The sequence below is a fragment of the Ambystoma mexicanum genome, chromosome 9, assembly GCF_040938575.1.
Source record: "Ambystoma mexicanum isolate Mex_15411 chromosome 9, UKY_AmexF1_1, whole genome shotgun sequence".
Taxonomy (NCBI): domain Eukaryota; kingdom Metazoa; phylum Chordata; class Amphibia; order Caudata; family Ambystomatidae; genus Ambystoma; species Ambystoma mexicanum.
The window spans coordinates 337,652,756-337,672,198 of record NC_090931.1 but is presented as its reverse complement, the minus strand read 5'-3'; the positions used below and the strand labels follow the sequence as shown (position 1 = coordinate 337,672,198).

Genomic DNA, 19,443 nt, shown 5'->3' with positions numbered 1-19,443 from the left:
ACCAATCCGAGTTAAATTGGAAAGACATCCTTTGGATCGCAGAATATGCATACAACAATTCAGTGCATTCTGGAACCGGACAAACTCCTTTTTATACTTTGTATGGTCACCATCCTCGGACCTCTGACCTAGATCCACCTCTGACCCTGGAAATGCCCGCAGTAAATCATCTGCATTCCACAATAACCCGAGCCTTCAAAGAAGCTGCAACTCATTTACAGCAAGCCAAGAAAAAGTATAAAGAAAACGCTGATTTGCACCGAAGTAAAACTCCTCCTTACCAAGTAGGAGACCAGGTATGGCTAGCAACGAAACATTTACCCCTCAAGGGCCCACGAACCTTCAATCCCAGATTCATAGGACCTTATCCCATCAAGGCTACAATCAATCCCGTGGCCTTTAAACTGGATTTACCGTCCAACATGCGTATTCATCCAGTTTTTCATGCATCACTTTTGAAGCCAGTACAACCAGGGACCCGACTGTCCAAGCCTCCAGACCCAGTTCAAATTGAAGGGGAATTAGAATTCAAAGTTAAAGACATTTTAGACTCCAAGGTGTTAAAGTCAAAACTCTTCTATCTTGTTGACTGGAAGGGATATGGACCTCAGGAGAGATCGTGGGAGCCTAGTAACCATGTTCACGCACCTCGATAATACAAAGGTTCCACCGGAGATTTCCGAACAAGCCACAACTCCCGGAGGGAAAAACCTTGGGAGGGGCCTTGAGGGGGGGGGTACTGTCATGATGCCTACCTCCAAGGAGCCAGGTCCGACCCAGCAACCCCAGAGGCAGGCATCATTCCCCCCAGGGAAGTGCCAGCGGGCCCAAGCTGGGGCCCTTTGGACACAGTCCTGGTGCCTTAGGCACCAGGCTCATGTTGGACCCCTGTCCTGGTGCCTTAGGCGCCAGGCTCATAAAGCTAGACATGTGTTCAAGTATTTTAATGTGCACTTACCTGATGCAGACCATGCTGCTACATCCGGGCCCTCTTGAGGCCTGAATGGAACTACTTTACCTGTGGGACTACTTTCCACCTGGGTGTGGTCGGGGAAGGATACATACCTGATCGGTGGAAGGATACATACCTGGAACTTCATCCAAAGCTATTTAAACCACGCCCGATCAGCAACTCACGCTTCGCGTTGTTCTGCTCCTCGCAGCTGGACGCTCACTGTGTCAGCTCCTGTATCTGGACTTCAGCCACGCCTGTCAGCATCCTGGGTCGCCTGCAAAGGGAGATAAGAGAGAATTGGAGAGAAAGAAGACCTTACCTGCTAAAGCTGCATCACGGAGACATCACACCGACGATCCTGAAAGGGAAGACATAATTTTAAAAGCATTTCGCTTCGATAGCTGCAGCGCTGCATTTCACTCACCTTTCCTGGGCGCCTCCATCTTCAGCAGCGATCATCCGGATCCGCACCCACTTCCCAGAGCCTAGAGAGAAAGACAGGAAAACAAGGTGAGAGAAGGAAGGGAAATAGGAAAAGCTCAGTTTCCTTCTAAGACTTACCTGTTGGGTCATTCCCATTTCATTTCGGGTCCTGCCGCTTCCTGGCATTCCGGACCCCGGCCCCTATGGGGAAAAAAGACAAAGACATTGAATGAGCGAAAGCAAAGACATTACCTGAACGCTCATCCAGAATTTACCTGTCATTTACTGGAACTGCACGTTTCACTTCGGGTCGGCGCCATATCTCCGGCATTCCGAACCTCGGCCCCTAAGGGGAAAAAGACATAAGCATTAGCGCTTGCTGCAATAAGACAATGAACATTATTATTAAGCTTGAACTTTTGAACTTGCAACAGAACTCTTACAGCGCCTCACCTGAATAGTCAAGCTTATTTTGAACTCCCATCAAACCTCAATCCAGTGAAGTAACTGGGTTTCAACACGCCCCTGCATCAGAAGCAGGATGGAGAACTCATCCTTCCAGACCCTAAGGTGAGACTTCACGGGGAATGGTGGAAGGGTATCGTGGAGGGTTGGAAGGGAGTGGGAGGCTTGAGCATTATTCCGTCAGTAGGTAATACTCCCTTTTCACGCACAGGGGAATATTCCTGCGAGCCAGAAAAGCCAGAGTAGAGGGGCCCTTCCTGTCCATCTTCAGAGTCCTGCGCTTCACCATTGAAGAAGCATCAGCACTCGAAGCCAGACCTGCGCCTCCGTGGGAATCAGGTGAGCGTGACAGTGGTGTGGGGTGCACATTTCAGTCCTCATGACTGGGGGCTTTTCTATAACAGTAAAACTGTTTCCTTTTTTAAAGTCCCTCCTTGCATCAAAACACCAAGGAATAAAACACTTGATTTGTGAATATAACTGTCACTGGCCCTTCATATAAATTGCAAAATATGCAGCCTGTGTCATATTGTTTCAAGTAAGTGGAGGTGGCTTATGGAATCACACCGGAAGCAAAGAACTAGTTGAAATAAAAATAGAAAATCTGCACGGCAAAAAACTAGAATTAGCTTGAGGGCGCAATATTCCTGTTGGAATTTTTTAGTGCAACAGCCTGAGTAATTGAGTCATCGAAGGATGTTGAAGGAGGAAGTGGAGCTGCTGTGCTGAGCTACGGCATTGCTGTGGAGCAGCAGAGATGACTACTGGAGTGGTCTGGCAGTGGCACTGATGGGATGGCAACCTGTACATTCTGATCTTCTCACCATCCTTCTGTATGTGGCCGACTTTGTGCTACTCTGTGCTGCACTGTGCATTTGTGTTGTGGCACTGATTTCCGGCTCCACAGCGCCCCTTTCTTTTGGTTGGGCTTTATCATGCCGACGCCCCTTGAATGAGATTGCAGTGAGCAGTTTTATTTGCGGTGAGCCAGCCACATGTTTGCAGGTCCCCAACAAAGGTGGTGTGCTGCAGTTGGCGGGAGCCAGGGTAGTGTCCAGCTTGGCGGATACATCCTCATACTGTCTCCGCAGCCCTCTCATACCGGTTTTACAGCCATTGTTATAAGTGGCTTTGTTCGTTTTATCTATAGGACCATGTTATCTGTACTTCCTCTCTTGCTATCAACACCCTAGGCCCTCCCCCTACCCTTTTATGCATTAGTCTATAGTTTTGGGTATTGACCCCTTATCCTCACTGTTTTAACCTTTTCATGATGGGTAGGTGTGGTCTGCCGCGGTCTTGCAAAATGATCCATTTATATTTTGCTAAACATTGGGCCTCATTACGAGTATGGGGGTAGCCATGGTTCTATTAGGGCCATGGCTTCCTCTGTACCGGGTTCCTTCAATGGGAAATTGCCGGGTCATTCCAACATTGGAGGACCCAGTAATTCCTCCTGGAAGGAACCATTCCCCATTCCCATTTCAGCCCCCATAGGGCTCAGTGGGAATGGGGAGGGAGCTAATAACAGGCACATTACAAATGGCCCGTTATTAGCTCCCTCTTCCCCCTCGCGGGACCTGGAAAGGACGTCTGGTTTTACCAGATGTCTGTTCCGGGTCCCGCAAAGGGAACCTCGTAATAGGTGCTCCCGTAATAAAGGGTGCCGGTCCCGTGCCGGCACCCTTCATTACGGGAGCGGCAGGGTCGTAATTCTCTGTGAACAGTTTCTATTGGACACATTTTCTATGATCTTTTATTGATTTAGTTGAACATTTCAACCTTTCAAAAAGAAGTAAAAACAGTAATGTTAAAAACATTATAACAATTCATCCTATACAGTAAAAACATAATAACAATTAATTTCATAAAAAGTCAAACAGTAAGTAGGCAATGCAGATACTTCTTAGGGTGCTCTTATTTTCTGCGCTGTGTCTTTATTGTTATAATGTCCAATAGTGCACCCATTCATTAATATTGTAAAGGGCTTTGATTTAAAGTGCTGTAGAAGCACAAGCAACAATAACCCTATACAAACTCTACACAGGAACTCCAACCTTACGAAAACCTTGGCGGAGCGACTTGCAAGAAACAATTTTTTGGCATGCAGTAATATCTTCTTCTATGTTACAGTGAGTCAGAATGCGCACAGTGTGCATATGTATTAACTTACTTTTGCTCCGTCACCAGTTCGGAAATAGAGTAGCTCTTATTTAAGTCACGAACGGAAAAGATGTCAAGATTCCTCCTGTACCATGCACTGGTAAGATCAAGGATGACCTGGTAATTGTTCTTCACAGTGTTATAGTTGGTATGCAGGTCGAGGCAGATGCAGGAGGTTAGGCGTTCAATATAATCAGCACTCTCTTCCATATTCCAGGTAAAAACTTGAAGCCCTTCCTTCAGAAGCTTGGACAGCCCAGAATAAAAAAAACAAATATCATGTTTTACGGTTAATGAAATTCAAAAAGGTGTAATGTACCAGTTTAACAGGAGCAACGGAAGGGATTCAGTTCTATTTGATGCAAAGCATTTTTCAACTCAAGACGCAAGGGTTCAGAATATACTGCACGTAGATCACTAATAAGGGTTATACGTGTATGTGTATGTCCTCAGAATCCCTGAGAGAAGTTTGTCTTGGGTTGAAAAATGCTATGTATAAAATAGCACAACTCTATGGAGAACGACCTTTTCCTGGAGAAAAGTCTTGAAATTTGAGCTAATTTGTATAGCTACAATGGATTCCAGGGATGGCTTCTGGGTGGGACTGTGTTGTGCAGTGTGTGGAAGTTTTTTTTCCAAACCTATTAAACTATCCATAACTTAGATGGTATTTGCTCTCTCTATGTATATCTATCTATCTATCTATCTATCTATCTATCTATCTATCTATCTATCTATCTATCTATCTATCGCACTGAGTGTGTGGGAATATAGAACCCTGTTGGAGGGCAGTAAGGAATATGAGGTGCAGTTGCACTTTCATCCACGTCTTTCCATAACACTCACTACAAACATGCTATGTTTCTTGTATATGTTTTGCCTAAAGAGGCACTACTATGCCTTTACTTTTAACTGAATCCCTTTGGAACTAGCAAAAGCCCAGGACATCAATAACTCAGTCGCAGTTCTCACCTCTTCACCTTTTAATGGTTGCATTTACAATCAGCACTCAGAACTACCATGGCTGAAAGATGCGTAGCCCAGTGTCAAGATCAGTAATTGCTTAGTGGATCTGGATCGGAGAGCACATGCCAAGTAAGATGTGATGGCTAAACAGAACAATTGGAAGACCAAACTCCACCTGCATACCCTGTTTTAGTTGCCTAACTGCCTTAAAAGAATGCACAGCCCTGAAATTGAGCAAGCAGTTCAATTTCAAAACAAAAAAAATACAGCACAGAATGAAACTAACAAGAGCACAACCAACTGGAGAAGCACGTGATGAACAGCAATAGAGGAGCAAAGCAAGTAAGGTAACGATGCAAAGCTCATACAGTAATCACCTCTTTTGCAGTGCTAAGTGGCATGCTCCCCTACCTTCATGCCTGTGCACCTGTGTGAAAGCGTTGGCTCTGTCCTTGGTTCATGTTAGCTAAGGAGGCAAGAATTATAATAGTAAAGGGGTTAGTCACGTCCGCAACGATAACCTTTGCCCACGAGTCACATCCCTTTCTTTGAAGTGATATTTAAAACACTGGGCCTCATTACCACCCTGGCGGTATGGGTTTAACGGCACCGGTAAAAGTGCCAGCGCCATTAAACCCATACCGCCTCATTACGAGGTTCACTCGCGGGACCCGCTCTGGACGTCTGGTCAGATCAGACAACCTTTGCGGGTCCCGCAAGGGGACTAGCATGCTAACAACGGGCCCTTTATTAACGGGCCCGTTGTTAGCCTCATCCCCATTGCCATTGAGCCCTATGAGGGCTCGAATGGGAATGGGGATGGTCCGGGTTCCCTGAATGGGAAAATACCGGGCCCTCCTAGGTCGGAATGGCCCCGTAATTCCCCATTCAGGGAACCCGGACCTGGACCCGAGATTGGAGGCAGCCATGCCCTTATTAAGGGCATCCAAACTCGTAGTGAGGCCCACTGACTTTTAAGTTTCAAGATGCAATATAGTGTCCCGAGCACTGGTTACAGTCGTGTGCCCAAGGAGTAACCTAGGATGGCACGTGATACCCCTTGAATCTGATTGGCCATCCCAGGTGACACCCGATTATCCTAAACTATGATCATAATCTGTGTGTTTGCTCGTACTTCATGCCACCCGTGCATAAGGCAGTGCCCCACTTGGGCCATCCCAGTGAAAAGAGTCTGCATTGGTTGGTTGGCCTGAGAGAAGGGGGGACCTGGCAAGGGCTCAGGTCCCCTATCTCCTGTGCCTCCCACTGAGCACAGGGGACATCATCTATAGGGCTAATCACTTTTTTAACTGGGAAATCGGTTGCTCACAACTTGCGCGCACAGATTTCCTATTTAAAAAACTACAAACCTAAAAGCGCAGCTGCGTAAATTAGTAATGGGAGGAAGTCCTATTACTCTTTCCAAAGCAGCCATCTAAGAGTAAGATGGTGGCTAGCGAGAAAGTCATGCAGGAATTGACAATAAAGTGGGGCAGAAGAGGGAGGATGAGTGAAATCGGCGGGCGGAGGGAATGGGGCCACCGGGGACGGGCATTGGGGCAGGAGCCACGCAAACATGGCATATCTGCGGAAGAGGCACAGGTTGCCAGAAATGAATACAGGCAATTCCTGACAGATTCCACCCATTTTCATGGGCCTTTTCCCTCCCCCGAGGGTGCTAGTAATATTTATTATCTCAGCCTCTTTATAAGCTAAGACCACGAATGATGACTTCAATGGTTTTCCTTTTAGTCTCTGCATCAGGTACAGCTAGGGAATTGGACTACCATTTCAGGACTCAAAGGCTCTAGGGGCTTTGAATTCACGTCCCAGAATGCATTATTTTCCTTTCAGCCCCTTTTTTAATTGCTCTACAAACTTCCCTCTCCGTGCTCCATCATGCAGCTTTGTTTCTATGCAATTACTTCCTCAATGGGCTTTTGGAGCGTCCCGCCCAAGTTCCAGCATGCAGCATTTCTACTTTTAGTCACTTTTTCAATAGGGTCTAGGAAATGTCCCGCTCCATGTTCCTTCCAGCATGCAGTGTTTCTCCTTTCACTCACTTTCATAATAGCTGCAGAGACTTTCCCTGCAGCATGCAGCTTTCTCCTTTCATTGAATTTCTTAATGGGCTTTCGGAATTTTAAATTCAAGATCCAGCATGCAGTGCATCTCCCTCAATCACTTTCTTAACTGGCTTTAGGAACCTTCACTCCAGGTTGCAGCATGAGGCATTTCTCCTTTCAATCTATTTCTCAACTGGGTTTTTCTAGGACTTGCCTCGGATGTCTCCCCTCTCTCCCATGACCTTCTGCTCTCTAGTCTTAGTTGCAAACTCTACTTTCTCCCTTTCTCCTGGTCTGATTTTTCAAACACATCTGTCAGCCAAGAAAATCTCTGGCAGCTCTGTGTATTTGCAGCATCTAGCATAGAGCTTCTGCCTCACTCTCTGTTCTTCTCCGTGCCATCCTGCAGCCCTGTTTGGGTACAGTGCTCGCGTAGACTTTTCTACTACTCACAGAGTATGTGGCCAACCACGTCTAACTCTCCAAGGCTCAGATCCCCTTCTCAGACCTTCCATGGCTTCTCTGTAGAGACCTCCTCTGCATTTCTGTCAGGACTGCTCTTGGCTTCCCACTCCATCCTCTAGGCTAAAGTGCAGAAGCAGGCACTACTTGAGCATGAAAAGGGACAAAAGAGGCTCCAGGGAGCATGTCAATTCCCTCCTTGATAGTCCAAGCATCATTTAGCCCTAGCCATGTGTCCATTAATTCAAGCTGCACTGATACAGGATGTACTCCCACAACAATCCCAGGGCCCCACTGAGACTGCAACACATGGCCTTGTGTCAAAAGATTACATAGTGCATGGCTTAAACCCCAACAACCAGGATGTCCTGCTTCTTGTGAAAGGTAAACATGAGAAGATGAATACGTTGTGGGATCCAACTTGTGTTACTCTTACCTTCCAACGAAGCATGTATGGGCTTGGAAGGAAACGTTGAACAGAACACTAAACTAGACCAGGGTCATTCACTGAACCATGACAGTAACCTACTCAGTCAACATAGTAGTAGCAAAGATGATCCCCGTGCAAAACATGAATCATGAATTGCACAAAGAAGAAACTCCTCCATTCCAACTACCAACAAAGGAATAGGCCAATAATTGGCAACGTAGTCCTTCAAACTAAAGCGTGTCTTTGAAGCTCAAGAAACATGCAAAAGATAGGCAGCAGAGAAATCACCCCTGCAATTGATAAAGGATACTGTTTCTTAAAAAGTAAAATAGGGAAAACCATACACAGTCAAGTCAAAATAACTGAAATCGCAGATCAGCATGTCTCAGGTGTCTGCTTACAGTCCTGATTGGAGCATCTACTATATGTTTTAATGCTGTATTGACCATTTCAAAGTCAAGAATTGACTCGATTACATTAAATATATTAAAGGAAAACAATGTGGCAGTGAGTGGATGGGAACCATACATTACTAAAAATAGGTAGCGTCTTACAGAAGCATTTATGACATTTTTTAATTCAAATATCCTATATAGCACATTCTCTTACACTGGTCTAAAGAAAGACAAAAGAAATATTGGTAAGACAGCTCCAGCAATGATGCACTCTACAAAGATTTGTGTGCAACCTACAGCCACCAAGTCAGTAACATAAGAACTATTGTCATAGATGGCACAAGAACCACTCCAAATTGCAGATATTGTTCAATGATTTGTATTGTTTCCTTTGTGGGGCTTAGGGCCATCACTCTCTCGCTTGTCTTTTTATGACCCTCCTCCCCATCCCTGTTATTGAATGTTGGCCCCAACTTGTTAAAAGTTGATTTGTGCTAGTGAAGATCATCTAAATATCCTGCAATCTAAACTCCCTCAGGGACTTCCTAACTGTCCCGACTCTGTCCAGTTGTTAGCGATGTAATGGGTTTTGGGATGGTGCCTTGCAAACACTGTTTTATTCAGGCTTCTTCTTACCTGCTCACTCTCTGACCTCTCTCTTTTCTACTTTGTCCTCTTGTCTACTCTACCTCACTCCTCCCACCACTCCCCAATCCTGTCAATGGCCTTATTCCTCCTAGGTTGTGTTTCCATCCTTTGGTGTTAGACCTCCTTGCACTACCATTACTACCACCTTCTCTGCTATACTCACTACTCCACACTACTACTCCTCTACCCAAACCACTTCTCCTCTGTCCACTACTCAAGCACCATCCTTTCACTCAGTAATATTCGCTTTACATTTACTCCTTACACTACCTTGTTGATCCACTCGCCACACAATCCTGCACACTCACACTGAAGAGCCACTTTCACTCAGCCAATGCCTCACCTGTTCCACAAATCTCCTCCACCCTATGCCACTCCTTCCATCCTCCTGCTGGGCTCTTGGTCATCCTCTATCTCTGACCTACCTCGAAAAACCCATACTTCCTACGTCCTGTTCCCTGCTTATAAACCTTCTTGTCTGCCAGGATTCAATCTCTCACTCTGGCCAATCAGGCCCTTTCTCACCCACTCAGGGCCTCTGCATGCAGTGTAAAGTCATAAGTAGGGGCTAAGCCCGGCCCACTTTCTCTGTGTAGGCTTGCTGTGTATTGAAGCTGGCGGCTTGGAAAGGTAGCCAGCTGCAATGCACAGTTTGTGTTCTGGGACCCCATTCAGTGGGACTTCCCAGTTAATCTCCTTGGGGAGTGCAGGTCCTCCTACCCTTTCAGTCACTGTGGACTACTGAGGGCTTTGGGTTGTTGTGCAGGCTGCTCTGTTCTGGCCCAACAGGCTACAGAGATCATGTAGTCCGATGTTCCACCTGAGTCCATGAAAATACCATTAGCTACGGAGAGAGAGACAACTCCAGGGAGTAAACGGATGCTGCCATGAAACGCCTTTTGCTAAAGCAAGAAGATCTCTCTGAGGAGCATGGAGGAACCCCCCATGAAGAAAATAGCCCAATTCAGAGTTGTCATTCTACCGCAATGGTCTAAACAAAAAGACTTGAACCTCCCATTTAGTAGCCAAAAACAGGCAGAGGAAATGTTGGGTCTAGTCTTTGAGGTGACGTGGCCCGTTGAAAATCGGTCCCCTCTCCCCACATTACAGGATCTTACCCCTTTAGTAAAACCAGCGCCACGGTAGAAGAGCAAGAAAAACATTCCAAGGGTCTCTACCAGCCTCTGTATGCCTGGGTGACCTTCTGGAAGAATCCTCTTGGATGCTGGTTGAGGTCCAGGAGGAGATGGGCAAAGCCATCGCAGACTCAGGCAGCACCAGTTCCCGGGCAGAGAACAATATGGCTACTTGTTGCATCCACAGGGATTGGATGACTTACTGCATGGCGAGGGTGCCAATCCGGGTGTTCGGCACAATCTGGAGCGCCAAAGTCCCCATGAGCCCAAATCTCCCAGAAGATCTGGTGTTGGGGAGTAAGCTTCCTGGATTCAGGGAATGGATGGAGTTTTTATGCAACCACGAACGAAAGCATAGGACACCAACCATACCTCCTTAGATGAGTCAAGTGACGAGGTGCTATGCTTGTGGGGCTAGGATGCATATCTCCGATCATTGCCCCAAAAGTCCTCTGTGTCAAGTTCCACAGGCTAGCTGAGAGTGAAGAAGTCTGAGAGAGGAGACAAAGTCCCAAAAAACATCTCTTCAAAGTTAGATAGCTGGTTGAAAGAAGAGGGAGGCTTGGGGAAGTGGTGGAGGTATGTGGTCACAACCCTGTCAATGGGGAACAGGGACCCCTCCTGACCTGGGGTGGGTGACCTACCAGGTGCATGCCAGAGTCGATCCTACCCAAGAGGTGGGGTCAGCAAGTTGGGGCCCCAGTCCCTGCGACACTGAGTATGCATTATATATGTCTGCAATTACTGCTGTCCATTCCACAATGTCTATCAGCCTCTTTTCTGGCAAGAGTTCCCCTTTGTCTTTTTCAGGACAATAACTTCCAGAATGCACCTGGGCTGAACTGAAAAACTCGACCAGAACCTGGGGGCTGTAAACAAAGCGAGAACAGAAATGAAATGGACTGGGATTTCTCTTGCCAAACAGAGATGAGCCACACAATACCCAACCCACCATCCCAAGCGAATGGTAGGGCAGCAGAAAATTAACAGAGATTTTGAAGGGACTGCAGGGAAGCAAGAGGGACACAGAAATCCGCACCAAGCCAAATTGGAAGCAAATGTCATGAAGCTGAGCACATGGCTGCTACCCTGCAAATGGAGATTGAAAAAGGGGGGTTTTCTGAAGCCTTTATGATGAATCAGTGGATATCGTCCCAACTTCCCTAGGGGTAGAGCTTTCCCATGGGGCCAGGGCAGTGCATCCACAGTACAATAGTCCGCCTCGGGGAGGTGCACAGAGAGAGGGTCTCATGGGGAAGGAAGCTGCCGATTGGATTATGGACGACCATCCCCAGTGAGCGTGGTATCCATGCCAATTACCTGACCCTAGACTCTCTTCCTACAACCCTAACAACAACCCCTTCCATAATGGGGTCATGAGTTAGTGACACCCTACCATCCTCCTACAATGTAATGGGACGAGGAAGAATAGGAATGACCTAAGTGAAGATCCCTTCTGATTTACAAGGGAGCCATAAGATCAGTACTGTAACAAGGCAGAGGTGCAGAGGCATGACGATTACCTATGAGAACAACATTGAACAGTCCAGTGGTTACCGACTTCCTATTGGTCCTGCAGGGATGGAAATAGAGGAGGGAAACCAGGAAGTGTCGTTAGGCCTTTAATGGAGGAGCAAGGAGCCGAAATGCTGTGCTGAGTCAGAAGGGGCTGTGGACCAGTGTGCATCCCAGAGAGGGGGGAACACTTGAGCCCAAGCAGTGTGCAGGGAACTGGAGGAAACTGGAGACTCCCGCACTCGGGGAACCAAGAGGAGAACGATCCTCAGAGGAGGAACTGCAGGAGCCGTGCACTGGACAAGCAGACGAGAGCTGAATGGGAAGCCATGAATGGAGGAAAAGGAGAATGCAAACATGTTCCATGCTGGAAGGGCCACTCACGCTGCTACCAAAACAAACCTCTGGGCTCCCCAATTGCCCGGCAAAGCACCTGTGAGGTGGGACACAGACCCGGGCAGAGTCAGACATCTGCAGAGCCGCTGCAGATCCCGACGCTCACCCAAATGCTACCGGAGGCTTGAGAAGCAATGGAGCTGCTCAGTAAATGCCAGTACTACAGCAAAGAAATGAACAGCTATGCGGATTACTCAAGTAATCCCAGAAGACAACAAGGGACACTGTGGGTGTCGGCGACAACTAGCCTAAGCTAAGTGCTGCACTAACTCGTGTGTTCATTATGTTGTTGTACCTTTGGGGTGTGTGTGTGTGTGCGTGTGCGTGTGTGTGTGTGTGTGTGTGTTGTGGATGTTAGGGCAATGTTTTTACCACTGTGCATGCTTCCAGCGTGCTGTGACACTCATACAAAAACATGTCCCTGCTTCTGAGACACACACACACACACAACCTATCCATAAACTCTATCTAAGCCTCATTCCAGTTTTACGGTTTTCCTACTCCTTCCTATCCAACCATCGTCACACTAACCCTCCTTCCCTGCTGGGGTTGTGGAGCCCTGTATAAGCATCGACCTGCAGGTCCCAAAACCGCAGTGGGGGTGGTTGGTTTGTGTGGACCCTGTCACAAAACCCTAAGTATGCAAAGTTATTTTATTTTATGAGATGTGTTGTAATGTGATATTTGACCATGAATGCAACTGGCAGGGTACTTCCGGTGTCATCATTTGGCTGTACTGCTTATTAAATGCAAGTCTATTTTCATTACTAGAGGCAACTAGTAGACATGCCTTGAGTCTTGTTATGCAAAATAAGTACAGTATTTAGATATGTGATGATGATTTTAAAAAAGAACAAAAGGAATGTTGTCACTTTCTCAAGCGTTAACACAAAACTTGACATGCAACAAACAACATTAACCCTCCATAAGTAGAATTTTCTGTAAAGTCATGGATTGACTCGATTCATCACAGATGATTGTTGGAGGGCCACTTTTTTTAGGCAAGTGGTGGGCCACTTTTTCTTTAGGTGCCCAGGCCTATTTCTTGTCCCAGTCTGACCCTGGGTATGCACATAAGACTAGATGACTGATACCCCCTCTGCCTGAATGGATCCAAGTCGGTGATCATCTTCATTTTCCCGCCTATTCCCCATGTCTCTGATGCAAAAAATAAAACTCAGAATCATCTTCAATGAAAAGCCCTCCTTCAATTAAAAAATGACCTCATCAAAATAATAGCACTGCTGCTTCTGTTTGCTGAAGCCCAACCTACTCTTCCCAACATGCACCACAAGATTAAAATGACCAAAGAGATGGCGTTGTTGCATATCAACTACTACAATAGCCTCCTCTCCCCAAAAGCTTGATCCACCAACTTCAACTCCTACAGAACAAAGCCGCCACATTGACCTTGGGCTTGAAACTAAGGGAAGGCATCACTCCAGCCATGCCCTTCTGTGCAGAACAATTGACTTCAAATCCCTGTGTAGCATTCATTATGCCTACAAGAGAAAAAGCCCTTCTTACATCAGTCAGATCCTCACAAAATAAATGCCCTTCAGAAACCTCCAATCCTCCATTGTAAAGAAGCTCTAAACCACTTGTAAAAAGAAAACATATTCAGTGGGAAAACCATAAGAGCCTCCAGTGCCGTCCTATTAAATAACCTAGCTCTGTCCCGGAGATGAAAAGGAAAACAACTTTGGTTCCGAAACAGCTAAAAATCCTACCTTTTTGAACATGTCCTTTCTTCTCATCCTTGTCCCTTCAGGGATTATGATCCCAGGGCTTCCTCCAGTAATGTTAATTGGCAGCCCATTCCTCTACTAGCTAGTCCTGTGAGCTTGCGCTTCTAAAGACCTCAGCACTTTTTCAATGATTTTCTTTTCTTACCTTCTTCTCCTCCATCCACAGATCGTCTAGACCTACAGACTGCTGACCTCCCTTTTTACAGTGTCCTCGTACATGGTACAATTGACCCCTTTCTTTTATGTCCTCCACCCAAGGCCTGCTCAGCACTGGCCCAGCATGACAACGGTCTTCCCAATCCAATATTTCACGAGCTAGGGTTTTTCCCAATACCTGGTACGCGGCTTGGCAGGGGTTGTACATGGCCCCGGCTATCTTGGCCATGACACTAAATGAACCTTGATCCCTCAAGCACTTATTTGAAGCACACAATCCATGCATTACTCCCATTCTCCTAGCCCCACACTTAACTGATGTGGAATGCACTAAGGGTAGGATGCGTGTCTCTCTTGATACCCTCATGTACACCCCAGAACCTATTGCTAGGTCACAATGATACATTTGCATCACAGTGGGCCCCTTACAAATTGAAAATAAGTAAATACTTGTAGCTGCATAGTCTATCCACAGACAAAAAAAATGTTTTTTTAACAAAGAAGGGTCCAGGATAAGGCAAGGTGAATTTGTGAGTAGACTTTTGGGCATGGCTCAGTTAGATGTGAAACAGTATATGAATTTACCTTAAGATCAGTTTTCAATAATGCAATGCAATACAATAGATGGAAAAAGATGTTCACCTCGGTTATACTTGTCAATTTCTTGTCAAATAATGGCATCTCGTAGTCAGCGATTGTTCTCATAACCTCATTGTACTTGGACACAACAGTTTCCAGATGACTTGACAGCACCTTCAGCTTGTTTATATCCACAGTGCGTACAGTACATTGCACTGGTTCTTTCAACTACGAATACAAAAAAGTTTATCATGTTGACATTTAAATCGACTAATATATAACCAATATTCACAAGTGACTATATAGATTATTTATTTATTTATTTATTGTTCGCTCGCTTGTTAGGCGCTTAGCAGCAAGTAAAATACTGTTTCAAAGCACCCACAGGGCAAAGGGAGGGAACAAGGGAGTGAAACACATTAAAAAACACACACAAAAAAGAAAATATTAAAAGCAGTGGAGGGAAGAAGCGAAAAGAACAGAAAACAAAGGACGAACCTACTATGACTTGTGAGTATTCAGAATGCGCAAGTGCAGCAAAGAAGAGAGAAGAAGGGGTAAGTGCTGGAGTGACCGAGCTCATGGGTGAGCCACAGATGAAGTGCATGGTATGGTGAGTGCTAGACGGCGTGGAGCTGCGATTAGGCGTAAGTGCGAGCCTTCAGGGTGGAGGGTGTACCAAGGCAAGTGCTGAGAGGAGACAGGAGCTGGGGCGATTGGGTGTGGGAGGCCAGGGGCCTGAGGATACATAAGGGCCCAGGACACCAATCATAGCAACTATCAGATTAGCAGAGCACATTATCAAATCTCAGAGCATTTTCCATCTTTGTAATGCTTTGTCTGGTATGACTTGAGTAGAAATTCACAGGATTTACCAAAGTAATTACAAACGAGGGCTCTGTTAGAGAAGCCTAGGTAGCAGAGACCACTGACAGTTAATGTTACACTGCAGGTGAGCCAATAGAAACATGTTTACAGGGAAAGCAAGGGAAAGAAGTAGTGTGATGCATTAGATAGCAGAAGGTAGGCAAGAAGGGTTCCATGTAATTTCAACAAACTAAACTACATCGATGTAAATTACTTTGTTGAAATTACTTTGGGTCTCATCCCAAGTTGAGCAGTATCCCAGCCATAATACCGCCCAACTGTAATTGCGTTAGCTCTACCCCGTCTGGCGTTATTAGCGCAGGATCACGGGTTGGGTGTTAACGGTAAATCCTCATTGCCCAATGGGGCATTTTCAGCACAAATACTGCGTGCTAATACAGCCGGTGGTAATTGCAGCGCAAACAGGACGCTAAATGGGATTTTCACCTCCAGCAAAAAGCTGGAGGTAAAACAGCCCATTTAGCACCCAACTCATGATCGTGACTGCCCTTAAATGCAGCGGTAATAGCGTTACTGCCGCATTTAAGGGCTAACACCCAACTCGTGATGAGGCCCTTTGAAAAAATACTCCCCACCCATGCCTCCCTTCTCTTTCACTACCAAGCCCATACCAACCCCCTCCGCAACCCTATTGTGGAAACAACAGGATACCGGCGAGGAGTACCTACATGTGGCTAGAGGATTATGGGGTAAACCCGGGAACATTTACACGCAAGATTACGCAGTTAATAGATTAACATGGGAGCTTTATACAAATGCTGGAAGTTTAAAGCATGAACAGAGGATCTGTGAGTGGGAGTCAGCGTTTTGAAAGGGCTATGATGAGTTCATGAAATTTGAGTCTTTAGACACAAGTTGGAAGGGTTCAAAGAAAGCTAGTCAAGCAAGTGACCTTTGGAAGGGATTCCAAGAGGGTGTGAGTAGCTAATTTTGTAAGAGGCCCTAAATGACCCCCACTGGAATTGACAGCACTGTACTTGTTCATTACATTCTGGGTCATTTTGATAGATTTTCTTGGATGGATCTAGGTTACAGAGTGGAAAATCTGCTCTGCTTGTTACACTGTCTGTGTTCAACAAAATTGCAGGCATCTCCTTCAGCATCTAATTTTGATTGCGACCTAGAGGCTTGTCTTTCCATGGATTCCGCCTGCAGAATCCACAGTAATTCATTGTAATGCTTGTTGCCATGCACGGATATGATGTCTGGCATTACTGCTTCTTTTTTAGCCTGGATTCACATGCCTTTTTCCTTCCACTATCACAAAAGAATCAAACTTCTATAGAGAGGGCTTCAGACAAGCAATTGTTACTATATACAGTTGACTCAATGGAATTTGTACTTTACAATGAGCATGCAAGTAAGTCTTCTTAGGAGCAATGCATAGTAATAGGCCAATAAGAAGCTTTACAAAATAACAACAAAAAGATTATACATCTTTGGGTAACGTCATTTCGGATGGAATTTAGTTTCTGCTACAGATTTGTCATCTTGGAATGACCCGAGCATCCAGGATAAGATCTCAGACACTTGATAGTGCTCTAACATCACCCAAGCCCACTGTTCCTTGGTCACATCCCACCACAGCGGGAACAAGAATATTCCAGGGCTGGCAATTGAGTCAACTGATTTATATGTAATTCAGAGCCCACCTTCATATGAAAAGGCTTCACAAGAAGCAATACTTTGCACATAGAGAACGCTATATCAGGTGAATCTATGAACAAATTCGACAACATGTTGACCCTCCCAGACTATGTAATAGCCCATAAAGATTGTTGTTTAAAGAGAAAGAAGTTTAAAATCAAAACTATGCAGATTCAAATGGCGATGCCATCAACTGTTGCTGCAATGCCATCAACTGTTGCTAATAACCCTAAAGACTCAAACAGCATGACCTTGGTTTTGTCTAGACTTTAAAACATTTCAAAGTGTGGACTACTGTATCTCCAAATAACATGTCATCTTGAAAAGGAAAGTGAATAATCTTGTTCGACATTCCAGTGGAAAGCCCTATTAGACTAAGCCATTCATGTCTCATACAGGAAGTGGCTCATTTTGGCACAGAACTCTTCACCAAGTCCCCTGCAAATGTATTCCGTTGTGTCCCTGGTCTAGGCCCCATTTTGTTCACACCCTGATAAAACGGTTTCTTCACTTGTTTTTATCTTTGTGCTATGGTAGATTCACTCTTACAATAAATGCCTCCAACATCTGCAAATATGTTATTGTAAGTAATTTCTGATCAAAATTGACATCCCTGTTCTTCAAATAAATGCAAATACAAATGCAAATCTATTGCCATAATTTGATGCAAAAAGAACAGTTCTTCATCTTTTATTTAGTGTGATAGGATGGTTGAGGTTGTTTACAGTGTACAATGCTTTACAAGGACACTTTCTAATAATTGTTCCTGAATTAGTCACCAAAGGACGTTTACTCTCTTGGCCACCCTGTGTGAGGTCTCTACCTTCACGTCTTCTGCCTCCTTCTTAAGTGCCTTCTATGTCTTCTAGATCCCTCTCATTCTCTGCCCCATCCATGGACAGTAGGACCACCACCCTTTCTTTCGCTGCCCCCTTCATGCCCTTCTCTTGACTAGGGCTGTAGCCAGGTCACCTTTCATCTCCCATTTTCTCCGTCCTTCTATCTCCTTCCATTTTCACCATTTCAGGCCACCAGCTGCACCTTTGCTATCTAAAATGCTTCCTTTACCAGCTGTTCTCTCCGCCTCTTGTGCCACCCATGTTCGTCCTCTCTGCACCTCTGGCCTCCGATTTAAGTCTCCGATTTTAATTTCTTACAATCTCTTGGTTTTAAAATCTGTCGCTCCATTCCAGGGCTAACAATCTGCCTCTCTTATGAGCTATGAACTCATACATTATTCTGCTTTATTCACAGACTGCAATGTATTTGAAAGTCTATCTAAAGTGGTGTATGTTAGGAAAGATTTCGTAATTGTAGGTAATTTTCCTTCCATGTGGCAACCCCTAAACTTTTTGCTGTTGTTTTTCACCTTGTTCTCGACGTTGCCAGAGAAGTGCAGCCTTCTGCCGCACTCCTCTGGGCTTTCGCTCCATTCTTACGGGGAAACTGACATGCCCTTAAGACAGTCAGTACCGGGAAACGCTGTTTTCCGTAGTTTCTTTTATCATGTTGCGGCTTTCGTGCTACATGACACAAGAGGGCACTGTAAGCTAAGTTACTGCTCTCTTGGGTCTCTAGCCTTCTACAGGCCCTAGATACTCTTTTTGGATTGTAACTGATCGGTGCAAGTGATTCACGGACGGGAATGGTGGCAGCGATCGTTTCTTGTGTTTTCAGCTCCTTTTGGCGTTTTAAGCGCGTTTCTCGCGCTTAGCCCAAAATGGTGGCCTGGCTCCCAAAATGGCCAGACCACGAGGCTCCTTTGTCCTGTCCGCTGAACGTCTTGCTCCCTTCACCTTCCCCAGGTCGAGCCGACCCGGGGCCTTCCTTATTTGGGCATGTACTTTCCCGCGAAACACGGATGCTTTCGCGGGCTTCTACATGCCTGGTGTGTGCCTCCAGGATGTGGGCTGGGATGTCTGGTCCCAATACACATCCTGGGTGCCAGAGAGTCTAGGGTGGTGTGAATGCCTGGGACCACCGTGGTCCGTGATAGGTCCACGAATGGTGTGAGTGTTGATGAGCGGATCTCCCATTGGGTCCCCTCCGTTTTGGCGCGAAGGGAACCGTGGATAAGAGGGGGCTGGAAACACCACTACCATGTCGATCTCCTGAGTTCTCACGAACGAAGGAATACAGGAGCCAAGTATCCTGCAACCAAGAGGCTGAACCGAGGAATCGCTGGTGACTCGCTGAAGGACTGCTCCTCTGCACTGCTGTCGCCTTGTAAAACCCTTTTCACCTTTGATCGAACCAGAAGGCCTGTACTGGTACTTCGACCCTTGGAATAGCGGGGACAGCTATTCTCGGCATCTTCACCATCTCCTGCTCGTAAGCCTTCGGAAGCGTCTCTGGGCCATCCAGCGGACTGACCAGCCTACACAGGAGTCTTGCTCTGTAACCGC

At 46.0% G+C, this 19,443-nt stretch overlaps 1 protein-coding gene across 1 annotated transcript in view; it reads right to left on the bottom strand.

The window, feature by feature from the left end:
• LOC138487325 (uncharacterized) overlaps positions 1-19,443 on the bottom strand; it is a 2,513,852-nt gene that overhangs the window by 2,081,896 nt on the left and 412,513 nt on the right. Inside the window, exons 17-18 of the mRNA XM_069613924.1 lie at positions 14,567-14,731; positions 4,017-4,252 (exon numbers count right to left, since the gene is read on the bottom strand). Of these exons, the coding sequence (XP_069470025.1) occupies positions 4,017-4,252; positions 14,567-14,731 (401 nt within the window). The remainder of the gene's footprint in view (positions 1-4,016; positions 4,253-14,566; positions 14,732-19,443) is intronic.